The sequence below is a fragment of the Crocodylus siamensis genome, chromosome 7 (assembly GCF_052110815.1).
Source record: "Crocodylus siamensis isolate JL-2025a chromosome 7, ASM5211081v1, whole genome shotgun sequence".
In the NCBI taxonomy this organism is placed as follows: domain Eukaryota; kingdom Metazoa; phylum Chordata; order Crocodylia; family Crocodylidae; genus Crocodylus; species Crocodylus siamensis.
The window spans coordinates 10,593,380-10,616,386 of NC_143401.1; the positions used below are offsets into that span (position 1 = coordinate 10,593,380).

At 44.5% G+C, this 23,007-nt stretch overlaps 1 protein-coding gene across 2 annotated transcripts; it reads right to left on the reverse strand.

The window, feature by feature from the left end:
- Positions 1 to 10: 10 nt before the first annotated feature.
- On the reverse strand, positions 11 to 21,552 carry SRSF4 (serine and arginine rich splicing factor 4). Of its 2 annotated transcripts, XM_090057068.1 has the most exons (6): positions 21,349 to 21,552; positions 5,507 to 5,649; positions 4,486 to 4,598; positions 2,326 to 2,540; positions 1,691 to 1,771; positions 11 to 1,499 (listed from the first exon to the last, which is right to left on the reverse strand). In XM_090057068.1, exons 1-6 carry the CDS (start codon positions 21,453 to 21,455, stop codon positions 671 to 673), a joined length of 1,488 nt encoding a protein of 495 aa, XP_089913194.1. In that variant the 5' UTR covers positions 21,456 to 21,552; the 3' UTR covers positions 11 to 670. The 2 variants fall into 2 exon arrangements, with proteins under 2 accessions (XP_089913194.1, XP_089913195.1); XM_090057069.1 differs by lacking the exons at positions 5,507 to 5,649; positions 21,349 to 21,552 and adding an exon at positions 4,944 to 5,125.
- Positions 21,553 to 23,007: the final 1,455 nt, after the last annotated feature.

Consider the following 23,007-nt stretch of genomic DNA (forward strand, 5'->3'; position numbering starts at 1 on the left):
CATCATCAAATGTTGTCAAGCAAAAATAGTCTTTATTCAAATTTCATGGAAACAGGGATCACTTTTACTTTGCAAGACGGGGGGAAAAAAATAAAATAAAAAAAATTTAATATAAAACAAGGATATTGTCACAATACCAGAATATGGAACTCTACTGTCCCCCACCCCCATGGATTACTGAAGGTATCTATTTTCCTGACTGTGCTATTCACAACTCTGTAAGTCCAAAAATATGAAACAAAAAGTAGTATGAAACTTAAGACTTAGCACTTTCACTAAATGGCAAACATCAAAGGGCACCAAATCAAGGGCAAAGATTGCTGAAGTCACCATACCTACCTATCAGTCATCATTCCAACCTCATCAACCAATCGAAGTACAGTGCAGCTTCTCTGTAAGGCTGTTCTTGGAAAACAAGGCAATTTTGGTGGTCTAGGAAGAATGGTGTTATAAAGGGGGAATCTTTCTACAGGATAGCAAATGAGCTGCTTAGCCTTGCACCAGAAAGCATTACAGAGAGGGAGCACTGTATCAAACAATTATAGACACACCATTAGGATAGTTAAAAATGTACAGCATTGACATGTGTTCTACTTCAATCACTTGTGCTACAACTACCAAACATGTACAAAAGATGTCTCATATAGTTCCAGGTGTGGTTGCAGCAAACTTAGGACCTTGAGCGAGATCTTGATCTAGATCGGGAGGGTGATCTAGAGGGAGACCTAGATCTAGACTTGGACCGGGACCTGGTTTTGGAAATAGATTTTGATCTGGAGCGAGATTCTGATTTGACATTTAGTTTAGACTTAGAATTTGACCGAGACCTGGACCGAGATTCACGACTTGCGTGTATGTCCTCACTCTCGCTTTTTACCTCCTTTTTGTCAGATTCTGGTTTTAGATGCTCCTTGTCCTTGGACTCCGATCTGGATCTAGACCTGGACCGCTCATGGTCTTCCTTCTTTTTCTTCTTGCTACTAGATTTGCTGTCTCGCTTGCTGTGCCTTTTGCTCCTCTCGCTTTTGCTGTGGCTCCTGCTTCTACTCCTGCTGTCGTCTCTGCTCCTCTTCCTTCCCTTCCTCTTGTCCTTACTCCTGCTACGACTCCTGCTCCTGCTCTCATCTCTGCTCTTGCTTTTGCTCCTGCTTCTAGCCTTACTGATGCTCTTCTCCCTCTCTTTACTCCTACTCTTCTCCTTACTCCTACTCTTCCTCATGCTTGTCCTCTCCTCTTCCTCTGTTCTCTCTTTGCTCCCACTCCTGCTCCTACTTTTGCTCTTACTCTTTTCCTTGCTGGGGCTCCTGCTCTTTGCTTTTTCATCGTTGTTGTGAACAGCACTCTCTGCTTTGTCTTTACTTTTATTCCGGGTTTTCTCTGCACTCCGGCTGCGGCTCCTACTTTTATCATCTTTGCTTGGACTTCTGCTTTTGTCCTTTTGACCTCTGCTACGGCTCTTGCTTCGACTACGGCTCTTGCTTCTGGAACGGGACACAGACCTGTAAAAGCACAAACGGATGGCCACACATTAGTCTTTTCTATGTGGTTTAAGGCTGGTTTGCCTTGAACTGTAGTATGCCTACAAAAAATAAAGTATGAGAAAGGAGCTCCAGTGCTGCAGAGCTAGGTCAGTGCCTCTTATATTTAAACAAGTGCCCCACTTTCACCCACAACAAAGGTGATAATGTACCTGGATCTTGATCTACTCTTGGAGCGACTGCTTTTGCTACTGCTCCTGCTCTTACGAGAGCGTCTGCTTCGAGAGCGAGACCTGAAACAAAAGGAAATGGGTTAACATTGGGTCACTACAAAACCACAAAAGGAGAAGCCTCTTTGATTTGGGGTGAGTAAGAAGCCCCAGCCTTAAAGAAACAATGGTTGCAATGTTTTCAGCCATTTATACTCAATATTTCAGAAAGGCAGCAGAATGTTTTACAGAATAAAAGTTGTTGACATTTCTAAAGTGCCCATCTTCATAACACTAAATACATAAATACATTCATTCCCACCTGTAGGAAATGTTACATCTCTGAGGATGAACAGACTCTCATTCAGAGAAGCATGTCTTTAGGAATGGGAATTAAAAATGACTCTTCAAACGAACATGGAGAAATTCTGGATGGAGTAAATACTGTTACCCAAGACATCTTAGCCAGGACAAGATGCCTCCCTTTCTTCAACAAGAGATGCTATGGGACTGATGACCAGTAAAATCTGTGTACTGTGGGCCTCTCAGAATAGGTGGGCTAGAATTAGACATATTCCCACATCTGACTGCAATTAAATTAGAACACAGAGCCTCAGATGTATTATGAACAAACGTACCTCGAATGGCTTCGACTTCTGGAATAGGAGCGGCGCCGTCTTGACCCAGGTCTGTCTTCTACTAACCTAATCTTTCTGCCATTTACTTCTGTCCCATCCAGCTTTTCAAGGGCTCTTTTCATATCAGAATAGGATTTGAACTCAATCACACCTTCATTTTTTCTGCCTTTATGTGCGTCTGCATATGTCACTTCACCTGCCTGACGCATATAATCCTAGGAGAGGACAGAGGAAAGAAAAAAACAATGCCTAAGAATTCACATGATTGTTTATTCTGCTTGTCCACTCTTAAGTGCAGAAACATTTGTTCATTTGAAGTAAGAGGAAAAAAAATAAGAATAATTCACATCCACACCATCTTAGTTTTAATTAAAGGTTCAAGTCACACTGGAAATTTTATCCGTAGAGTACTGACTGGCAGGCTCATATTGAAGTTCCTGAGCAAGCTAACAATCGCTATGTAATTTTAGCATTAGAACAAGTGAAAGGTGACTGGCTTAGGGGTCTGTAACAAAACAAGGAGCATACAGGCAGTGACAGCACCTGCTCACCTGTAGTAAACTCAGTCTCTCAGCTCATTCACCCCCTGGCCTCTCAGCTTCAGCTGCTCAAAACAATATTTTGTTTTGTGACCCATGCAGCTCGTTATCAGGAAGAGATATTACTCTGCCCAAAGCAAGCCGGCCGACGGGAAACTTTCATGCAGTACTAACTTAGGTTGCAATAGGGGCTGCATGTACAAATGAGAGGTTTACTGTTCATTCCTATGAAAAGCAACTCAAAAAATAACCCCACTGAATCTAGCACAGCACTGACTAGTGCATGCTCCATTTAAAGCATTTGATACCAGCTATCCGAAATGTCTACAAATTAAAACAATAAAAATGCTTAGAGGTTTGTTAGTATCCATTTGAACTAGACCTACACAATCTGTTCTGGACAGGCTTGTAAGAGAAAAAAAAAGGCTTGTGTGGAACAGGGGACAGTTTCGTGATGAAGTTTACATCTAAACTTTACTGTCTCATTCCAAGAATTATCCTAATTTCAAAAAACAAGGAAATTGAGGCAAAGGGGTCAAGTAATTTGCTCAACCCCTTTGCCTCAAGGCTTACAGGGTGTCCATGAAAGAGCCAAAGCTCAACCTACATTTCTGAGTCAGTTCTACGTGAAGACTCCTCAGTCATTGCTTCTCATACACTGGTGAAGCTCCCAACAGTTATTCTTAAGGTGCAACATGAAAAAGTAAATATTTTATAACCATGCTTAAAGCTGTATTAAAGACATACTCTCCCCCATGTTTCTCATGTAACTGGGATGACTGGTGATTGGCAGCTTACAAAGAAACTTTATAAAGAGCACTTATATGGCTTATATGAGGGCAAGGGAGAAAAGACAAAGAGAGAAGACATTTGGCACATGCTAATCACAGCCATCTGTACCATGGCCTATACTGAGGAGCATTCCCATAAGAGTAATTTCCCCAAGGTGGAGAGGCTCTCTCCGTTCCCCCCGCATTTTCTTTTCGACTGGTACTTTGTATGACTTTTCTTAGTGTGCAAGAGAATTCATCTCAGAGTTTCTTCAAAAATGGCCAAGTTGTTTAAGGAGTAAGAGTACAGTTTTTTTGGCTAAGATAGCTCTAGCACCTCCAGTGTAGAAGAGGAAAAACTGAAGTCATAGGAACATAACTCACAGATGCATCTTTCCTCAGTCAGAGTTGACTCTGCAGAGGTTTAGAGACGAAACTTCTTTTCTAAATGTATCTTAAGGCATCTTAATTGACCTTTGTTAAATGATAAAATGAATGTTCTCCAACTGGTCCACTAACAGCATGCAAGTATACAGATTTAGATGTTGTGGGTATTTCCACTGAGTGCATGACAACTCAGGATCCTGTACAAAATACAGGTTTTGAAGAAGAATGGACTACTTCGTAAGTGTTGTTCTCCAATGGGCATATATTATACATGTTAAAATGAGAACAGAATATCTGAAGTAGTCAAATATTTACAGCACAGGTGGTTTAAGAGACTCATCATGGAGCGGTCCTTCACAACGCAAGGCTGGGTTAGTGTCAGGGTAACAGCCTGAACAAGTTTTCATTAACCCCAGTAGAACTAAGCCATTTGCTCAGCCAAGATGAAGAAAAGGGTCCCATACCTTCAGATCTTGCCAACTGCAACGGCTTGACAGATTTTCCACAATCAATCTGTACTCTGTACGGGTAGGAGGACCGTACTTATCTCTTCCACTTCTTCTATAACCATATCCACCTTTAGGAGGTGACAAGCAGACAGCAATACTTCAGCTAGGGAAATGGAGTGGCTTAGTTTACACCCCAGACAAAAACTCCTCTGCCCAATATACCAGCAAATACATTTAATCTTCACCCCACCCACTAGTCTAAACTACATTCTCCTTGTTTAAAATATAACATTACAGAGATAAAACATTAAAATAATATAACTACAATACTTGCACATAATTACAAGATGTATAATCATATAGTTACAATTAAAAATTAACATGCAATTAAATTTAAGTTATTAAAAATTTGTTTAAATAAATTTTGAAACAAGAAACCAAATCACTAAAGCCAGTTTACTAATGTTACTTACATTGATTAAAGGTTTTCTGAATATCTGACATGAATAAAGATTTTCAGGCACCTATTTCAGTTTAATCTCATCTGTCTCTAACCCTTGGGATCCTCACCACCCAGGTCTAATGGGAAAAGGTTGCGGTCGTCACATGGCTTCCTTTTTTGGTCAGCCAAGGGCCACAAAGGTCAAAGAGCCACTCATGGAAAGGTAACCCAAGGTCAGCAAATGGAACAGGCAGTCATCTTAGCCTCAAAGGACTCTTTTAATTAAAACATTGAGGTCTTTGTTAAGTCTATGTTAAACAATCACATTACAAATAAACCATTCAAATATTTAAATAAAAATAACAACAACAAGAAATGGTACAAGAAATTGCATTCATTATCAGTTAATTAAATTAAAATATTTTATATACAATTAACAAATAGATACATATTCAGATCAATATTTACATTTACAATTACAAAAGCAACACAGTCAAACTTCATATCATTATCTTTTAAAAAATTACTTCTTTTTAAAATAAATATTTTATAAAAAAAAAAGTCACTGAGATACAAATGCATTTTAGTGCTTACTGCGTCCAGAACCATAACTGCTGTCACGACGTGGGCCCCTGGCATGTTCAACAATTACTCGCTCTCCACAAAGGTCTTTGCCGTTTAGCTCATAAACGGCATCATCTGCATCACGCAGATCATCAAACTCAACAAAGCCATACCTAGGAGGAGACAGAGACTGTTCAGGAAAAAACTACACCCACCTAAGGTGTCTGTTTATCAAAAGCAATTCACATCAGAGTAGGACCTTTCACTGCCAACGAAGTGGGGACACGGTTACCTTGAAGCAATACCTCTCTCTCTCTCTCTTCCCCACCCTTCCTTCACCCCGCCATCCAAACCTTTGCTGGCCACCAGTGGCCAATTCCTGAAGGCTTCAGGTCAGGGTCCCAGCCCAAGGATCCTACTCCTCAGTTTGTCGGTCTACAAGGTAGAAGAGGGCTTAGACATCAGCGTTTTACTCATAGCTCTATTTGACTTAAGGAATTTCTCGATACCTTGGTACATCCACGTTTGACACTGAAATATTACTCCACTTTGTGTTTGGAAGCTGCTTGTGTTCCTTCCCCAGAAAATGCCAAAAGAAGGCAAAATATGAATGGATGCCAGGGAAGGGGTTTATCAGGAAGGCTGACCGATTTCACTCTTCACTGTGGGCAGTACTGATGTGTTTGAGTAAGAAAAAGGACTACATATGCCCGGTCCTACTGGTAAAGTATAAGTTTCTAGATAGTCTTGTGTTAAGGAGCTTCCTGGATAATACTGAATAAAAGATAACACTTGAGGATGCAATCCTATCAGTATTGGTCATGCTGAAATCCCATGCTCTGAAACTATGAACTCTGTGTGCAGGGTCCCTACAGGACTGGCCACTCACCATTGTTACATTCACAATTAAAAGACTTTGTCAAAAGCTTTAGATTTAGAGCTTGCAAAATGCCCACACAGAAGAGCTTCATACATGCATAGTAGCACTGTGACCACGGAGCTCTCCGCAGGCATGGCAACCTGCTGGTCAAAGCAGACTGCAGCCAGGGCTGTAGTCTGCACAGCAAAAAATGCTGTGCCTGTTTTGCTAACTGCTCTGAAAACACAAATAGGGAAAATGCAAGTTAGAGGAAGCCAACAAGAACACACATTTTAGAAACAGGCCTTACACTTGAGTGGGCATTTTTGGCATTCCAGGCAACTTGCCCAAGGTCACGCAGCAGTGCTGGGAATTCACACCTCCTAGATCCCAAAACTAACTGTGCAGAGATTTTATAAATACACAAATAATTTAAAATTAGACAGGTAAACCCCAATTATCCAAATGAATAGGGGAGGGGTGGAAGAGGGGACAGCATCAGAAACTGCTGACGACTTGGGTTCAGATAACAAGAGTTTACCCCGCTTCACTTACCCTGCCACGACCCAAGTTCAGGCGTCCTAGTCTCCCCTGCAAGAGCTGATGATACCACAGCCCTGTGCAGCACCCCAGGGAGCCCCGTTTCAGCTGGTTGCAACATCTCTGGCTGCTGTAGGGCAAACAGAATCCTGAACTCAGGTCTTAGCAGGCAAGTAAAAAGGAGGAAATGATTTTCAGACATTTGATTTTCAAATTTGTATATAATTGTAATTCAAAGTCTCATCTCTTCTCTTAGGTCATTTAATTTTTAAACACTTTCACTTCCTCCTTGAATGCCCTAGTCACCAAGAAAACTCTACTACATAAACTTTAAATATTTAATCAAAATGTTTAAACATGAAATTTCTCATCCAGGTATTGCAAATAAATAGCTACTTCTTCATGCAAGTGTGGGTAGTCTTTTAATAGTGAAGCAAGTGTGACTTTGAGCTATGAATTCTGACTTACTTACTCACAGTCAATCTACCAACAAAATAGTTCACACCTAATCTTACCCCATGCCTCATCTGCCAAAATAAAGCAACTATCTCCTTATCTTTATACAGATCTCAAATGCTTTGCAATACTGTATTTGTAATAATGACTTCACTCCTAGATATTAAAGTATTTCCTATGTGCCGGCAGCCCCACAGGAAGGTTTTAAAACAAAAAAAGGACAATAAATGTATTTTATTGACGCTTTAAAGATAAGGCTTAGGAAGCTAAGCAAGATTTGAATTTGGCCAGAACAGCAGATTAAGAAGCCTCCTCTTTCAAACAGCACACCAGGAACTGTTAGTGGGTGTACTTCAGCACTCCATGTTACATATCAGCAAACACAGGACCGCCCCAGCAGCCCAGCACTGTATAGCACCAGGTTCACCTACTGAGAAGCTAATCATCTGTAAAGATATACAAATACTACCTCCTACAAAATGCTGGTTTTCTCTGAAGGGTTCCCATGCAAGTGCAGGACAAATCCTGCTCAGCTGCTCCCTCCAAGGCAAGCAGGCTTTTAATAATTGCTTTCTATGGCTAAGTGAAAAGGAGATCAACAGCATAACATGCGAGTAACCCTAGAATAAAAAAAAGTATATAAATGACAGAAAAGGAGAATGTAAATAGAAGTAATCAATTGCAGGAAGGAATTTTCTAGGTGTTTATAAAAATAGCAAGGAAAAAATGTATACAGCATGCGCTATAGAAAATATGTGACCGCTTTCAAGTCATACTACACACAGCCCAGAGATAATAAGTAATATTGATCCACACCTCCCTTAAATATACTTCCCATCTTAAAGTTTAAACAACATGAATTAAGATCCCTTAGAAGGGCACTTTAACACCACAAAAAACCACAAGTGCTGACAAAGCCTTCTCCAAAGCAATCTGAACCTGCTGTTATATGGTGGTAGTGCAAGTAAATCTTCTTTTAAGTGTCTACTGTTATTACTTTAGATGTGGCATAAAACTACTTACTAAAAATGTCAATGCAATTTACTTCAGATAATGTGAAGCTACATCATTTTGCTGTCCATGTATCAAAAAAGGAAAAAATGGCAAGAGCACATATCTTTATTTCTAAGCAATTCCAGTCGATCGAACCACCTAAAGAAGCTTTTTATCAAAGACAAAGGGAAATGGGATTTTAAAAAATTGTTTAATGCCCCAAATAATAAAGGGCAGCTGAGTCAGCCGCACTCCCTCCTATGCAGGGCTTTGAGGTACTGGATTCATACCAGCTGGCTGCATGTACTCCCCTCTACTTGCCAAGATCTTCAGAGCTAGTAGGGCTCACTTCTATGGCACACAAGGTACTACCAAGTTTTCCTGCTGCTCCCATGGGGACAGTGCTAGATAGCCTTGAACAAGCTGAGCTATGCCAGTTCTAAAGCATGAATCAAATATTTGAGCAGTGTCAGTCTAAAGCAAGGCTAACTGTGCCAATTTGTTGTAGCTTACTGACTTACTGGACTGAACGCTGCAATATTTACTTACTGCCAGCGTGCGTTCCCGATTTAAGTTTGATTCTAATGAGATGCTGAATGGAACAAGACACTTGGCTGCAGTATCGTCTTCTGTCTTCTCAGGGACGTGGGGCAGTTTGCTCAGACCAGCCTGGGCTCTGAGATCACCCTAGGATTCTGTGGAGGCATTGCTTAAACTCTGGGGGTTTATGCCCCAACATGGTAAAACTGGCCACTTTCACATCTCTACTTCAGCCACCAGATTTGACACTGTGGCATTCACATGATTTGCACACATGATGCTTTGTCCTCAGTTATGCACACCTTTCCTGCCCCTGCAAGGGGTGTGCCCCACAGTGTAGGAAACACTGGCCTAAGGCGATTCAAAACTGTAGTAGAAAAAAGGTCACCTGAGCTAAGTACCATGCTGAATATAACTCGCCCCATGGCTCCCAGAAGTCCTTCACTGGGACAGAGGAAGGCAGGACAGGGTGGCACCTTGCCAACTGAATTGTTCAAATTCCAGAGGGTACAGCCTGCTTTGTCAGATGCTCTGAACAGGGAAAGAAGATTCGGGTCGATTATCAGCATTTTTGTCTGAGGCCTAGAATCAATTTGTTTTGGTTAAGACATCCCTGAAGTTACTTTCTACATGTGATTTCTTAAGTTAATTCAGTGAATTCAAACTACCATATTTACTGGAATCCAAGACAAGTGGCTTTCCCCCCACCATTTAATATGGGGGGCGAGGGGAAGCCTTGTCTTGAATCTAGGTACCAGCTTGGGTCAGGCTGCTGCTGTGGCTCCAGAGTTGGAGCTGCCACCTACCGCAGGCTGGGGCTAGAGTCACCACGTGCTCTGTGCTCTGGGCCAGAGTCAGGGCATACAGTAAGTGCAGCACAGCATGAGTGTATGCACATGCGGCGGGGAGGGGAAATGGACAGACTGGGGCAATTGACCAGGAGGAAAAAGCAGCAGGGAGATGGGCACTAGGTGGGCAAGCACCAGGGAGCACATGCACAGGGGGAGGAGGTGGTAAGGGACACAAAGGACTAAGGGCAGAGATCAGGCCACCCACTCTCTGCTGTTTATCCAGCCAGGAGCAGTGGGACAGGGACTGGGAGGAGTTTAAGACAACCTTCCGGTCCTTAGACTCTCTATATTTGAAATTTATAACAATTTTATAATTTCCCATGTATAGAATCTAATTACTGGGAAGGGGTCATCTTAAATTTGGGTAAATAGAGTAATAAGACACTCCTCTGTGGAATTACATACTTTCTTTGGGTAGTGGATCACAAAGTTACTCCAATGCTACTTTAAGTAGCAATCTAGCAAGGACCCTTTTTCTTTATTGTAACAGCCTAGCTAGCGAAAGCACATTAAAAAATAGTTTCCCTTGTAATCTTCATTTGTCCATAACTGAAATTCTCTTTCTACTGAAACAAAGAAGTTTTGGGAAAATCTGGAAAGGAAAAAGGGCGCACTCTGTTCTGCCTTCCTCAAGAAGCATCTCCTATTATCTTTCATTGTATGGAATTAAATGTCCCTCCCTTCCTCTCCCTGCTAAGTTAGATGCTGAGACTGCAGTTAAAATAGTGAAAGAAAAAGTAAGTCTTATCAATGATAAGCAATGACTGGTATTCCAGACAGAGTGCCCAAAAGATAGGAAAGGAGTAGGGTGACCATATTATTTTAAATGAAATCTGGGACACTCTCCCGCACCCCCCCACATACCCTGTGCTCACAGCAGCACCCCTCCCCTTGCCCCCGTGAAGTGGTACCTAGGCCAGCCCACCACTAGCTGCTGCTCAGGAGGAGCTGTGCTGGGCAATATGGGCAAGGTGGCACCAACCTGGGACTTTTCTTTTCATATTCACCAACCAGCAGGGATGGCCTATGACATCCGGGACTGTCGCTACCGTATGGTCACCCTACATATGACATTCTTTGTTAAACTATTGTCTCCTGTTCATTCTGGGAAGTGCTCCTCTGCTGATTTGATCTATGCTGCCTATAAAAATAGACATGCCCCTCATTTTAGATGAAGGCAAAATTAGGACCCCAGGAAGCAGGCTGCAGGAAAAAACTGACACTAAGCACTGGGGCCATTTGAGGCCTAAACATTTTACAGGTTTCAAAACACCCACTTAACTTCCTGCCAGCCTCCTAGCTTTGACTGGATACTAACCACAAATCATCCAAGAGCAGTTTACTCCAAATCTCCAGTACGGTGATGAAAGGGAAAGTGGTATCATTTTGTTAACTTCTGTTTTACGCCTCATGTTGAAAATGTTGGAAAACTGGTGAAAAATGCTTATTAGTACAAGAACATTAAACAGATCCTCTTAGAAACAAATCTCAAGATGACTGCTGGCCAGCAAAGCCTAAGAGTTTGTAAGGATTTCAGTTAATAAAGACTATGGTTAATTGCCTACTCCAATATCTTTATGGCTAGGTAGAAAATGGATTGGACACACAAAAGCTGCGATTATAGGAAAGACTTCACCTGATATTTACTGTAACAGCATCTTCTTAAAGACAACCCTGTTTTCCCCCTGCCTCTTAAAGACAACCCTGGGAATCTATTCTGCTCAACAGAATTGTGTTCCTTTAAACACCATAGCCAATTTCAGGCCAAAGCTTAGGGGGGGTTGCTTTTATTTAAAGTTAAGGTTTTTTACCAAGTTTCAAACCAATAAATGCCACAAGAGAATATTTAATGGCGCACTACAGGGCTAGTAAAGAAGAACAAAGCATAAGGCAACTTATTGTTGTCCCAGCTGATCTAAATGTAAAGCAATACCACAAATAGTGAAAAGTTAAGTTAGTGTCAACAATAAAAGAAAACCTGGCATAACACTGCTTTGGCATCTGCTAATCTTGAATTTTTGACAGAAGTGGGGGAACTCTTTGGGTCAAGGGCTTGATCTGTATACTGATCTGAAATGTGCCATCAACCTTACAAACATTTATCAAGTGGGGAAATGAGGTATGAAGTCTGGGACTCAGCCAAGGAAAGGGCAACCCATAGGCAGAAATGGAATTTATGATACTCAGCAACTAGGTCTTGTGGTGGGTCTCAGCTGTTTGTTTTTTTAAACGATCAAGAAAAGGAACACCATTAGAAGCCTGCTGGATCCATGTACATGGTAAAATCCAGACAAGGGAGTCTTCATTCTCTACAAACTTCTCGGTGGCTTTCAAAAAAAGGAGTGGGAAACTTGCCATTTAATTTGTTGGCCACAGTTTTTCACAACAGTGCCATAACCCTAGCTCTGTGGTAGCACATATACTGCCTAGTAGACTCTGGCATGCTGAACTCTAGTAGCATAGAGCAACACCTCCTTCCCGCAAAGAGCTGAAATGACAGAAATATGCTCTGGAGAACTTTGGATGATTCTCTTGGCAGATACCCATAACCACCATGAGTATGATGATTCGACCTGAAACTGGTTCTATTTCTGGATGTTGTAGAAACTGGAAAGGGAATAAACTAAAGATCGTTTTAAGAGGCAGGGCTCAACTCCTATCCTGCCCTCCTATTACAGTGTTGAAGCACTGATGACATCTCAGCAGTTCTTGACCATTTGCCTCCAAGTACCAATATGAGTGCTGCAGCTCAAGGAAGGAAATGATACCTTAAAGCTCCAATTACACCCCTCTCCAATCCCTCCCCAGGCTTGGATAAGCAGTACAGACAGCCTTGTGCATCTTCAGCCTAGGACAGATGTTACTCAACTGGACATTCAGTCAAGTTTTAAGAGGTGATGTCCATATTTATAATTTATTCTTGGTACAAAAGGGTTGCCTGTACTCAAGACTGGGGTCCTTTGGCAAGCACTGGTTGTTGTTGTTGTTGTTTTTTGGTCGGTTGGGTTTTTTTTTTTTTTTTGGGGGGGGGGGGGGGAAGAGAGGAGGGAAGAAGGGAAAGAGATCACACATGCTGCAATGCCCTCGTGTTCCTGTATGAGACAGAGATGGCAGTGAGTGCAACCAGAAAGCACCCAGTTCTTTCTCCAGCACAGAATCCGGTTTTCCAAAGGATTCCAAAGTCGAGAGGAAGGAGGGCAGGGCTGTGCAACAAACAAAACACAACAAGAAATTGCCAGGTGCTGCACAAGTGTTTGTCTGAGTACACGTTCTATTTTTCATAATCCAAGCAGTGAACTGATCGAAACATCCCATATAAAACTGCTTTGCTAAAAGTAGCACCTGCTCTGGACTCACCCACTAATGAATAGCTTCAGTAAGAGTATGGGTGGAGTGCTGGGAGATGACCCTGGGGATGCTTCCCAAGGAAACAGCTTGCATGCTAATGGAGCAGACTCTAGAGCTGGAGGATCCCTGGTTCCTAATAGTCTGATACAGCCCAAAATCCATTTAGATAATCTTTGGGTAGAAGGCCTTTCATCTGTTTGGGAAGGGGCTCCTCAGGGAAGCCCTGAAGGCAAAAAGCTAAGGCCCCACACAAACAAGGAGGACATACAGCTTAGATTCTTCAAGCATGACATTTAGGAAAGAAGGTACATAGAATTACATATCAATCACTTTTGGCAGAAACACTGGGTGTAGCCAGTAAGACAGTTTATCTGTCTGCAGGACTTGCCTTCCTTGTGAACATGTATACCCCTACCCACCTCCTATCTGAAATGACAGTTAAGAGAGACTATGATGCCTTAAGAGCTCAAAGAGGGGATCTCTGAGGTGCACAAGCAAAACTGAAGTTACATATGGGGAGGAGAGGAGGAGTGGGGTGTTGGCAACAGTCCTGGTAGAAAACCTTTAATAAGAACCCTAAGTCAATGGTTCTCAAAATTTTTGGACTCAAGGCACCCTGTGGAAAATGCCACCTCTTAGTTTTCACTAATTTTTCTGACTATGGAAAAAACTAGATCAGTTTTTCTGCTGCAAAGAACTAAGACCACAACAGATTAGAACATTTTTGGCACTATGAATTCCTATTTGAAATCTCTGGATTTATCTTGTGAATCATGTTTTTAATGCTAACATTGCATGCTACCCCGTGGCACGCTTGAAAGACTCTCAAAGCACCTACCCTGGTTGAGAATTGCTGCTGCAAGGGCTCTTGACAGAGGTGACAAATATTACCATGCCCTTATAGCGAGGAGAGAAAAATTTTAATAGTTATAAGATATATCCCTAGAACTAACACAGTACCAGAAGTCTTTAGTGAGAACAGATGACTTAAAACAGTAGACATCTGCATCCCAAAACACTTGTAACCAAGATGACATTCACATGTTGTCAGATGTTTGAAGGATGGGCTCATGTGGAAAATGGTTCCCTTGGTCTGAGGCAACACATCTGGAATTAGAGACACCAGTTTTGTAGGATGGATGAGTAATTGTATCAGCTCTAGGTAACAGAACTGCCATGGCCAAGTGCAGATCATCAGCGTGACCTTCGCTTATCTGATCTTTTTAACTATCTTTGGGAGCAGTAAAACTGTTGCATTAAATGAATGTGGAAGTGATTCAGGACTCTAGTTCTGAACAAGACAAAAAAACTGACTTGTCTTTTTCCTATTTTTACAAACAGGTTCATTGATGGATAATGCTATTTTTTGGAAACTGACGTAGTTACTAAAGGGTCACTTGTCTCTATACTCCAGTGAAGATGACCCAAACTGTCCTCCGGAGTTGTCTGCCGACATGGAAATTTAATTGCTGCAAGAAACATCCAATGTTGAATGTAGCAGTTTCCCAACTAACTGCATCTTGGCACAGTGGAGATGTTCTACATATATAGGAGAAGCTCAATCATGGCAATTGTGTATCAGTCATGAACTGAATGGACTGGAATAGTTTGTTAACTTCACCAAGCTCTGTTGTTTTTGTGGAGACAAGTTTCCCTGCAAGTCTGTTTGTCTCATACTTAAAAATGGTCTAAGCACATCCTCCGGGCCCCAAAAGTAATATATTCATTACTGGCTTGGTTGGAAGGTACGGTAAGAAAGGAACATCTCTGCACAACTTGTTGGTCTTCCTGTTTAACAAGAACAGACCATCTTGTTTAACTAACAGAACATGACCAAATTGTGCCTACTCGGTAGGCAAGTGGATTTTACCAGCCATGCATGCAGTGTGTGTACACTTTGGCTAACTTCACAATGAACAAGCAGGAGGACCTGTGACCCAGCACAGTTCTTACTGGTGTTTTAAGATTTATGTGAAGCTGTTGGCTGAGGGTGGACATTAAAGCTGTCCTGAGGCTAATATGCCTAGCTATCTTTGAGTCCAAAATGCCCCCTATGAATTGTATCCAGGAAATCGGTGTCAAAATGGACTTTTTTTTGAGACTTCTAGACTTAGGGACTGATGAGATGAAGACCATGATAGATGGAGTTCTGCATACAAGGCTGAGATTTCTCTTTGAAGTCAGTCATCAAGGTACAGAAACTGTAGTCTTCCATCCCTTTTAAACACAGCTACTATTGATGGCACCAAGCACGACTGGTGATGTAGAGAAGTGGAACGCTGCACTGGTAAAAAAGATGTTTTAATATTAAATGTTAGACAGCATCACTAGCACTTTACTGATGCAAACTGCGTGCATTCAAAATACACCCAATACATGACACTTCTGATATTACCTTAACTATGCTTATTTTGTTAGGTACCCAGATATTCATATATAGATAACATGCAGAGGCCCCATTCAGGACCAAGGGTTACTCCTGTTCAGCGCACACTGCAAAAAGAGGATTCCTGCCAGATGTTTATAGCCTAATTGAGACAAAATGCAAACTGGAAAGGAACAGGAAAGAGAAATGCTGATAAGGACATATGTTTATAATGACTCGTCCAAGTAGTAAACTCTGAAGACACACTGTGCCAACATCCAAAACAAAATGAGGAAGTAGGAACCACAACAAATCCCAATAACTAAGTTATTCATGTTGTCCACATATTGTAGGGCATATACAAGCTGTGACACATATCAAAGATATCTGTACTTACGTACTACAGAAGTATAAACACACATAGAATTCAACCATCATTTTGTAGCTCCTATATAGCCTAACTGCTGTCTAAGCCAAAGCCTCCCATTTCTTCTCCAGGTCACAGAGCAATATATACTTCATTAATACAAACTAACTGCTGACATCATTACTTTTCAAAGTGATCATAAGGCAGTAAGCTTTCCAAATTGGTGCTACAGGGTATCTCACACTCTCAGAGTTTGGACTCTCCATGCAGTGTGGCTGTTTTTCCTAAACACTGTACTTTTATTTCCCCAAAAACTACTTGAAGTGACTAGGTGGATCTCAGAATTAATAAGAGATTCAGAGCATTTTACTTTTAGAATACTGATTCATGTACAAGTGCCTGTTTACAGTCAGTGATTGATATGGTTGGGTGTGTGGTGCAGGGAGCTTCAATCCAGTTCCTCGCCAGGCCAAAGTTAATGACAAAAAACTAAAAATAAAAAATTGGCTTTCACCAGCCTTCTCACTGGCTGCTAATATAGAAAAGGCAAAGTATTAATGGGAAGGGCAACACCTCGCCTCATACCTGAAGAGGAACAGCTCCATTGACACCCACATTGTTTTCTGGTCCTTTAAGAGAAGCTTTTATATACATTTCCGGAACCACTAAATTCAGCCAGGTTTTCAAAACTGGCACCTGTTCCAGAGACTTATAACTCTTACCTGGGTGTTCTACCAGGAAAAACTGACGTTTTTATGAATAGATTAGCACCACCAAATGTCAAAGATTTTACTTAAGAATAGAACATTGGACTACAGGTTCTTTAAAAACCATCACCATACAGCTAGAGACGGACTCTTAATTAACTGCACCTTGCCAAATAAGGGAAAGATGGGGCACAATAGGCAGGAAAGACCTATTTTTAGCTTTATGATGGATAAAGGCATCCCAAAAATGAGTTGCCTACCAGACTGTTCCTGCTTGCTTTTAAGGTGAGAACAGAGGGCCTTGTCAGAGCAGGACAGCCAATTCATAACTAATAACAGATCATGAGAACCACAAGAGTGATAGTTGGGCTGTTATCCAGGGAAGGTATTTTCAGATTGTTGAAAACTTAACATGTATTCAACTTCAGTAACTAGTTACTACTCCTGAAAAAAGAAAGCCCATAACCCTTGTTCCTTCAGTGAAAGTTCTGGAGTTCAAAACAAGCATCTCTGTCTTCCAACAAAATCAGGAAGGAATAAACGGAACACCTATTGTATTTAGGGTAAAAAATAAGTCACCTTCTATATGTCTACATTAATGAAGCAGAAAATAAAGGAAGAAGCAGAATGTTTTCTTAAAAAGAAAGAAAAAGTTACTTCCAAGTCACTTAAATCAGGGCTGTCCAACTTCTCAGCAGCTGGGAGCCTACAGGTTGTGGAGGTTGCCCCAGCAGGGGTTGTACCTCCTGGGGGTCACACTAGTATGAACCATGGGCCCTCAGGTGGCCCTTCCGGCTGCACAGAGCTGGCAGCTCCCCCCTGCACTGAGCAAACAAGCAGACCTTCCCATACCAAGCATGCTGGCAGCTCCCACCCCAGCTCCCTGGCCAAGGGCTCCACCACTGCACCATGCTACAAGTTCCCCTGGTACCATCCCACTCCCTGGGGTGCTGGCAGACAGGAAAAGCCAGAGAGAGAGAGGGGAAGCCCAGCATCCTGGCTGCTGCTGCTCCAGGGGCTGTGGGAGGAGCTGTGGCTGGATGGGAACCTATGGGCTGTAGCTTAATGCCTTGCAGGCTACATTCATCCTGTGGGCTGCCAGTTGGACAGCCCTGACTACATGGATACACTAGGCAACACTCAATAACACTTACAACAGATATGATTTTCAACAGGTGCTTTCCATGCAAGTAGCTGTCACTGAAGTCAATGGGTACCAACCATCTCTGAAAGTCAAACCACTCATTCAGTTGACAAGTACAAGAGACCTAGTTCTTGATGCTGAAATCTGAAACCTCTGATCTTTATGCCCAGTAACCCATCTGTACAGGGACAAAGCTTCTTTACCTTACTGGAGTTTTGTGATGACAAAGCCATAAATACTTGTGAGGTTGTCACACGAAGGACAGGTGAAAAAAACAAAACAAAACAACAGCTTCTGAGTAATTAACTGATAAATTAAAATCCATGCCCCTTTAAAGGAAGTTTCTGGCTCTTAGAATTTTAACTGTGTGCACGTTTTACAAGAGCAGATTGACTTTTATTAGTAGATGTTTTGGATGGGGAATCCAGGAAAAAGATAACAAAGCTGAGATGGAAATACAAAGCGCCCGAGCGAGGGACTAACAATCGAGGGATGGGGGAGAGGAGGGGAACGCGACTAGGTTACTAACTACACTTGATCTGAGCCGAAAGGCCCGCTACACTTGGGCGAAGTACAAACACTCAAAAAGCCTGAGGTGGAATTGATCCAAGTTATGCGATTTTCTGTAAGCAGTGTAGTTAGATCGGCAGTGAACATATCAAACATTCACCTTTTGGTTTGGGGAGGGATCTTAGATTGGGTTCTGCCATTTTGAAACCAGTCTGTGCGTTCTGAACTTCTGTTCTGCTACAGGCATAGACCGGTTTCTGATCACTAGGGGTACAAGATAAAGATTTTTTTTTGTCTGAAACTGACGGGCAATTAACCAGTCAAAAATCGGCCAATACCGATCCAACAGCTGATACACAGCTTGGCAGCTTGGAGAGCATTGTCTGGCAGGTAAATTGGGGAGGTGCGGTATGGGGGCAGATCAAACCTCTCTGGTGAGGGAGGGAGTGGGGTTGGGACAGACACAGGCACTGCCCAGCCAGGGCAGAGTGTGGGATGGAGCATGGGGGCACTGCCCCGATTACTGCATACACCCCAAGGGGAGGCATAGGGGGCACAGGCCCCCTGGATTTGTATGAAAGGCAAGGGTGGGCTGCCCACCATAGGCTCAGGGCCAGGGGCTGCACCAGCCTCTTCCCAACCCAGGGCTGGGGGTGGGGAAGGAAGGGGCACTGGGCTGAGCTGTGGCCGCAGTTGGGGTGGGTGGCAGCAGCAACGCTGACAGGGAAGCCATGGGGGAGGGCTAGTCACCCCAAAATTCACCATAGCCCCCCTCCCAATGCTACCACCACTGCCCCCTCCACCGCCCCCTCCACCCTACCCTGAGTGGAGCCCTGGCTCAGCCCCCAGGAAGAAGTCAGTGCAGCCCCTGGCCCTAAATCTGCAGCAGGCAGCCTGTCCTTGCCCTGCACACAAATCTAGGGGGGCATGTGCACACAGAGCTGCCACCCACCCAGACAAGCCACCCATAGCTCCGTCCCATGTCCTGCCCTGGCTGGGCAGTGCCCCAAGCCCTAGCCCCACTCCCTCCCTCACCATGGGGGTCTTGATCTGCCCCTCCCCACCCACCCCACAGACTTACTAGCCAGATGCTGCACTCCTGGCCATGTGCACACAATATTTATCCGTGACATTACTGGCTGCGCTGGCAAAAAAAAGACTGATTGCCAATAATGTCAATTTTCCTTTTATCAGTGCTAATCCGATATATTGGTGCACCATTAATGATCACTTACAGAGGTAAAGATGTAATATCTGTACCTGGTCTTGATCTTAGCTGAAGTCCAGTTTTCCAGCTACCTAAATGGTATGCGTCTGATGTGCAGGGCTTAGCTGTTAGTACAACTCTGAGTAACAGCAAGGTGACTATGGAAGCTTAAAAAGCAAAGTTGTGAGTTGGAAACTTCTAAACGTACCAGATTTCTACCCCCAAATGTAAACACGGTTTTAATTTATTGAATTAGAAGCCTTACTAATTAGTGGGGGTCACCATCCAACTAAGCTATCTGGACTCTGGCACATAGTAGTCCAGTTTCATTTTCTGCCCATGCCTTTCAACTTAGCTTCACCAATAGCTGCTAAAATACCGGATAGCTAGTCTCCTGAAAGTTGAGCATTCAAAATAACCCACAACTTTGTGGAAGAAAATTGTCGTAAGTCACAAACGGCTCTCAGTAATTTTTAATCATTTGCTGAGCACCGCTAAAAGTAAGCTATATAGAAAGGATCAAAAGGCAAATAAAGGAAACCATTAAGTTCCTGACAAAAGCACCGTGAAAGATTATCCCAGGGAAAAAGACAGAAAATGTTATTTTTCAAGTAGATTTTTGCTAAGCTGCAGTTTTAAATCCAACAACATCAACAACCGCCTGCTGAAAGTTATTTCGCGATAGACACTTAAGTTAAAGAAAACTTTTAAAGAAGAAAAAAGTTCAGTTAACCTTAGAAAAAGCACTAAAGCTGAATCCATTCAACTACAGGTTTCCTTCGCTTTATGCAGGTTCTGTATGTGCAAATTAGCTCTTATGCGATGACCCTTTTTATACCAGAAATTCATTATATGTGAGGAAAATTCACTCTTATGCGATTGGTGTGGTGGAAGCCTGCAGTCAGCTGCTTTGTGCAGTGGATTGTGGGAGTGACGCACACCAAAATATAGTTTCCTGTGTGGATTTGTGCTCGTTCATTGTCTGCGACACACATTTCTGTAGTTGCCAAACCCATGATGACGGTGCCCTGTGCTTGTGTGTACTGCTTCTGTTGGCGAGTCCCAAAACTGTCTTGTAAAAGTGGTAGAAATGGGTCTGGGGGTCAGCACAGCTGAGGTCTTGGAACGTATCCCAATTTGTTACATTCTAAGGGGTTCCCTTGATACAAATTTGAGTTATGTGCTGGCTTTCAGGAACGCACGTGCAAGCACTGCATGGCCCTAGAGGCTGGGGGAGCACAGCGACTGCCTGCATGTGGCGGCAGCCGTGTCAGCGGCAAGCACGGAGCTTCCGCAGGCGGCTGCGAGCACCAGTCGGTGGTTGGCAACCACCCGCAGATGCCACCGGCAGCATCGGCAACGGCCAGCGGCGATCGGGGACCGCTCGCAGACACAGCTGGCAGCGTCAGCAGCGAGGGTGGGGGTGGGTGGCAAGCAGCAACTGCCGGTTGAGTCGTTAGTGCTTTTGGCAGCGGGCGCACTGCCAATCTCAGGGGTGCACATGCACCCGCATGCCCCTCCTACGCATCGCCAAGGGGCACGCGCACCATAAAGTGAGGGACCCTGTAGTCAAAGAAACTTCCTTAGCAACACAGGTGGTCAATCCTCCAGCTACTGCCAACTTCCCTCCTGCGATCCTACGCCCTTTCGCGGTTACTCCCAACTTCCCCCAAACTCCTTCTGAGGGAAGTGCTCGGTGCTGAAGCGTTTGGAGCCCGGAGCAGATCTGATGTAGCCGTCCAAGCGCCGCTGCCTCGGCTACAACCTGCACCATCGCTGCCTGGCTGTTCTGGTGCAGGGCTGCCCCTGGGCAGGAAAGGAGACCTAAACCTGCCTCCCCGCTGCCGAGTGGTACCAAGGCGGGTCGCCCCCGCGGTGCCTCGACGCAGGGGCAGCGCCCAGCCCACGTGCCAGCCCCTCCCCCCCGCCTCGCCGCGCCTGCGCAGTGGCGGCCCGGCCGGGAGGAGGGGGTGGGGGGGGCTCACCCGTTCTTGAGGTCGACCTCCAGGATCTTGCCGTAGCCCTTGAAGAACCGCTCCACGTCGCGCTCCCGCGCCTGGTAGCTGAGGCGCCCGATGTAGACCCGCGGCATCTCCCCGGCGCGGCGGCGGCTGACTGGGCCTGCGGCCGGCGGCGGAGCGCGCACGCGAGGGGCGGGGCGCCGGGGCCGCGTCACCGCCGCGCGGGGAGACTTGGGGCGACGTCACGCCAGGCCCCGCCCCCCGAGCCCTTAAAAGGGCCGCGGCGCTGGGGCGGGGTCGTGCCCTCTCGTGGAGTAGAGACGTCACGGGGGGAGGCGGCCAATGGGGCCGCGTGGCTGGGGCATGGCGGAGGGAGGTGGGGGAGAGGTGTCATGGCCGGGTGCTACCCAGAATGCTCCGCGGCGCCGAGTGAGTGCCCTGTGGAGGGGCCCACAATGCTCCGGGGCGGGGGGTAAGGTGGTCGTTGGATGCCCCAGTGGAAGGTTGTGGTGTCATCTATTGGCACGCTGATGTCATCCAGCGTAGTGCTCTCGTCACCTGGACCCGCCTGTGCACATCTGTTGGCCGTGAAACAGACATTCCCTGTTCAAGAGGCCGGCTGTTTGAGGTCCTCGCTCCAGGCTGCGTTCACTAGGGGTGATGCAGCTTGTTGGCCCCGGGCCCTGGGCTTGAGGCACGCTGGATATTTTCAACCCCCAGCAATATCGATGGGAACAAAAGATTTGCAGCCCCCGGGGAATTCCAGCTGGGCCTGGAGCGCAGAAGTCCTAAGTCCTGGCCCTGATCAAACTGGAAATGCTGTGGAGAAAAGTTTCTGTCGACCAGTTGCCACCTGAAGATGATACTGAAAACCGGATGGAGAGTATTGGAGCTGGTGGGCGATGAAGGGATCTATTCTGGGGCCTCCACCTGCAATAACTATCCGGTAGATGTGATAGAAGCACTGATCCAAAGTCCATTCAGACCAACAGAAAAACATCCATTAACTTGAGCAGGTTCTGGGTGATTTCTTAAGCCAGCAGAGTGAGTGGAAGAGACATGTGTAAATAAATCCCCATTTAGCTGATAGTCTATTCAGAAAATTGTGGTGGATGATTCACCAGCTCTGTCTGAATTTGACAATATGGATTAACCTGATGTCCTGATCAAGGGAAGAGTGCAGAGAATGAAAGGGGCAGGGCACATCTGGAGACCCAGTGAGAGAAGGCGTGTGAGGCTAATTTTGGAAGATGAAGTGGATGGTATCAGACCTTGAGGTAGACCAACGCAATGATGGGAAGATAACATAAAAACTGATCTGGAAGGGATTGGCGAAGATACAACCAGTTGCAAGATTGCCCAAAATAGGAGATGTAGTTAAGGCAGTTCTAGGCCCTTGAGGCATTGGAGCTGAGAGAGAAACTTCAATGGTTTGTTGCAGGGATGTCAAACTTATCCGAACCTGGCAGGTCTCCTTGCAGGTGAGGTCTGGACACGGTGGTGGAACAAGTGGTAGCAGCAGTCGTGCAGGGATTAACATCACTGTTGCCCCCTTCCCAACACATGTCCTCAACAGGCTCCGTACCTGGGATTTTAGCAGTGGGCCCCGCTCATCCTGTCTCTGAATTTTTGGCCCCTCTGGAAGCCCTGCAGGCCAGATGACACAGCTTCATGGCTGGACCC

Excerpts from the sequence above, each read along its gene's own strand:
- SRSF4 (XM_090057068.1), bottom strand. The coding sequence starts at position 21,455 with ATGCCGCGGGTCTACATCGGGCGCCTCAGCTACCAGGCGCGGGAGCGC. Across the intron at positions 4,599-5,506 it reads CAGTTATGGTTCTGGACGCA|GTGGATATGGTTATAGAAGA; the intron begins GTAAGCACTAAA and ends CACCTCCTAAAG. Across the intron at positions 2,541-4,485 it reads GCAGTTGGCAAGATCTGAAG|GATTATATGCGTCAGGCAGG; the intron begins GTATGGGACCCT and ends GTCCTCTCCTAG.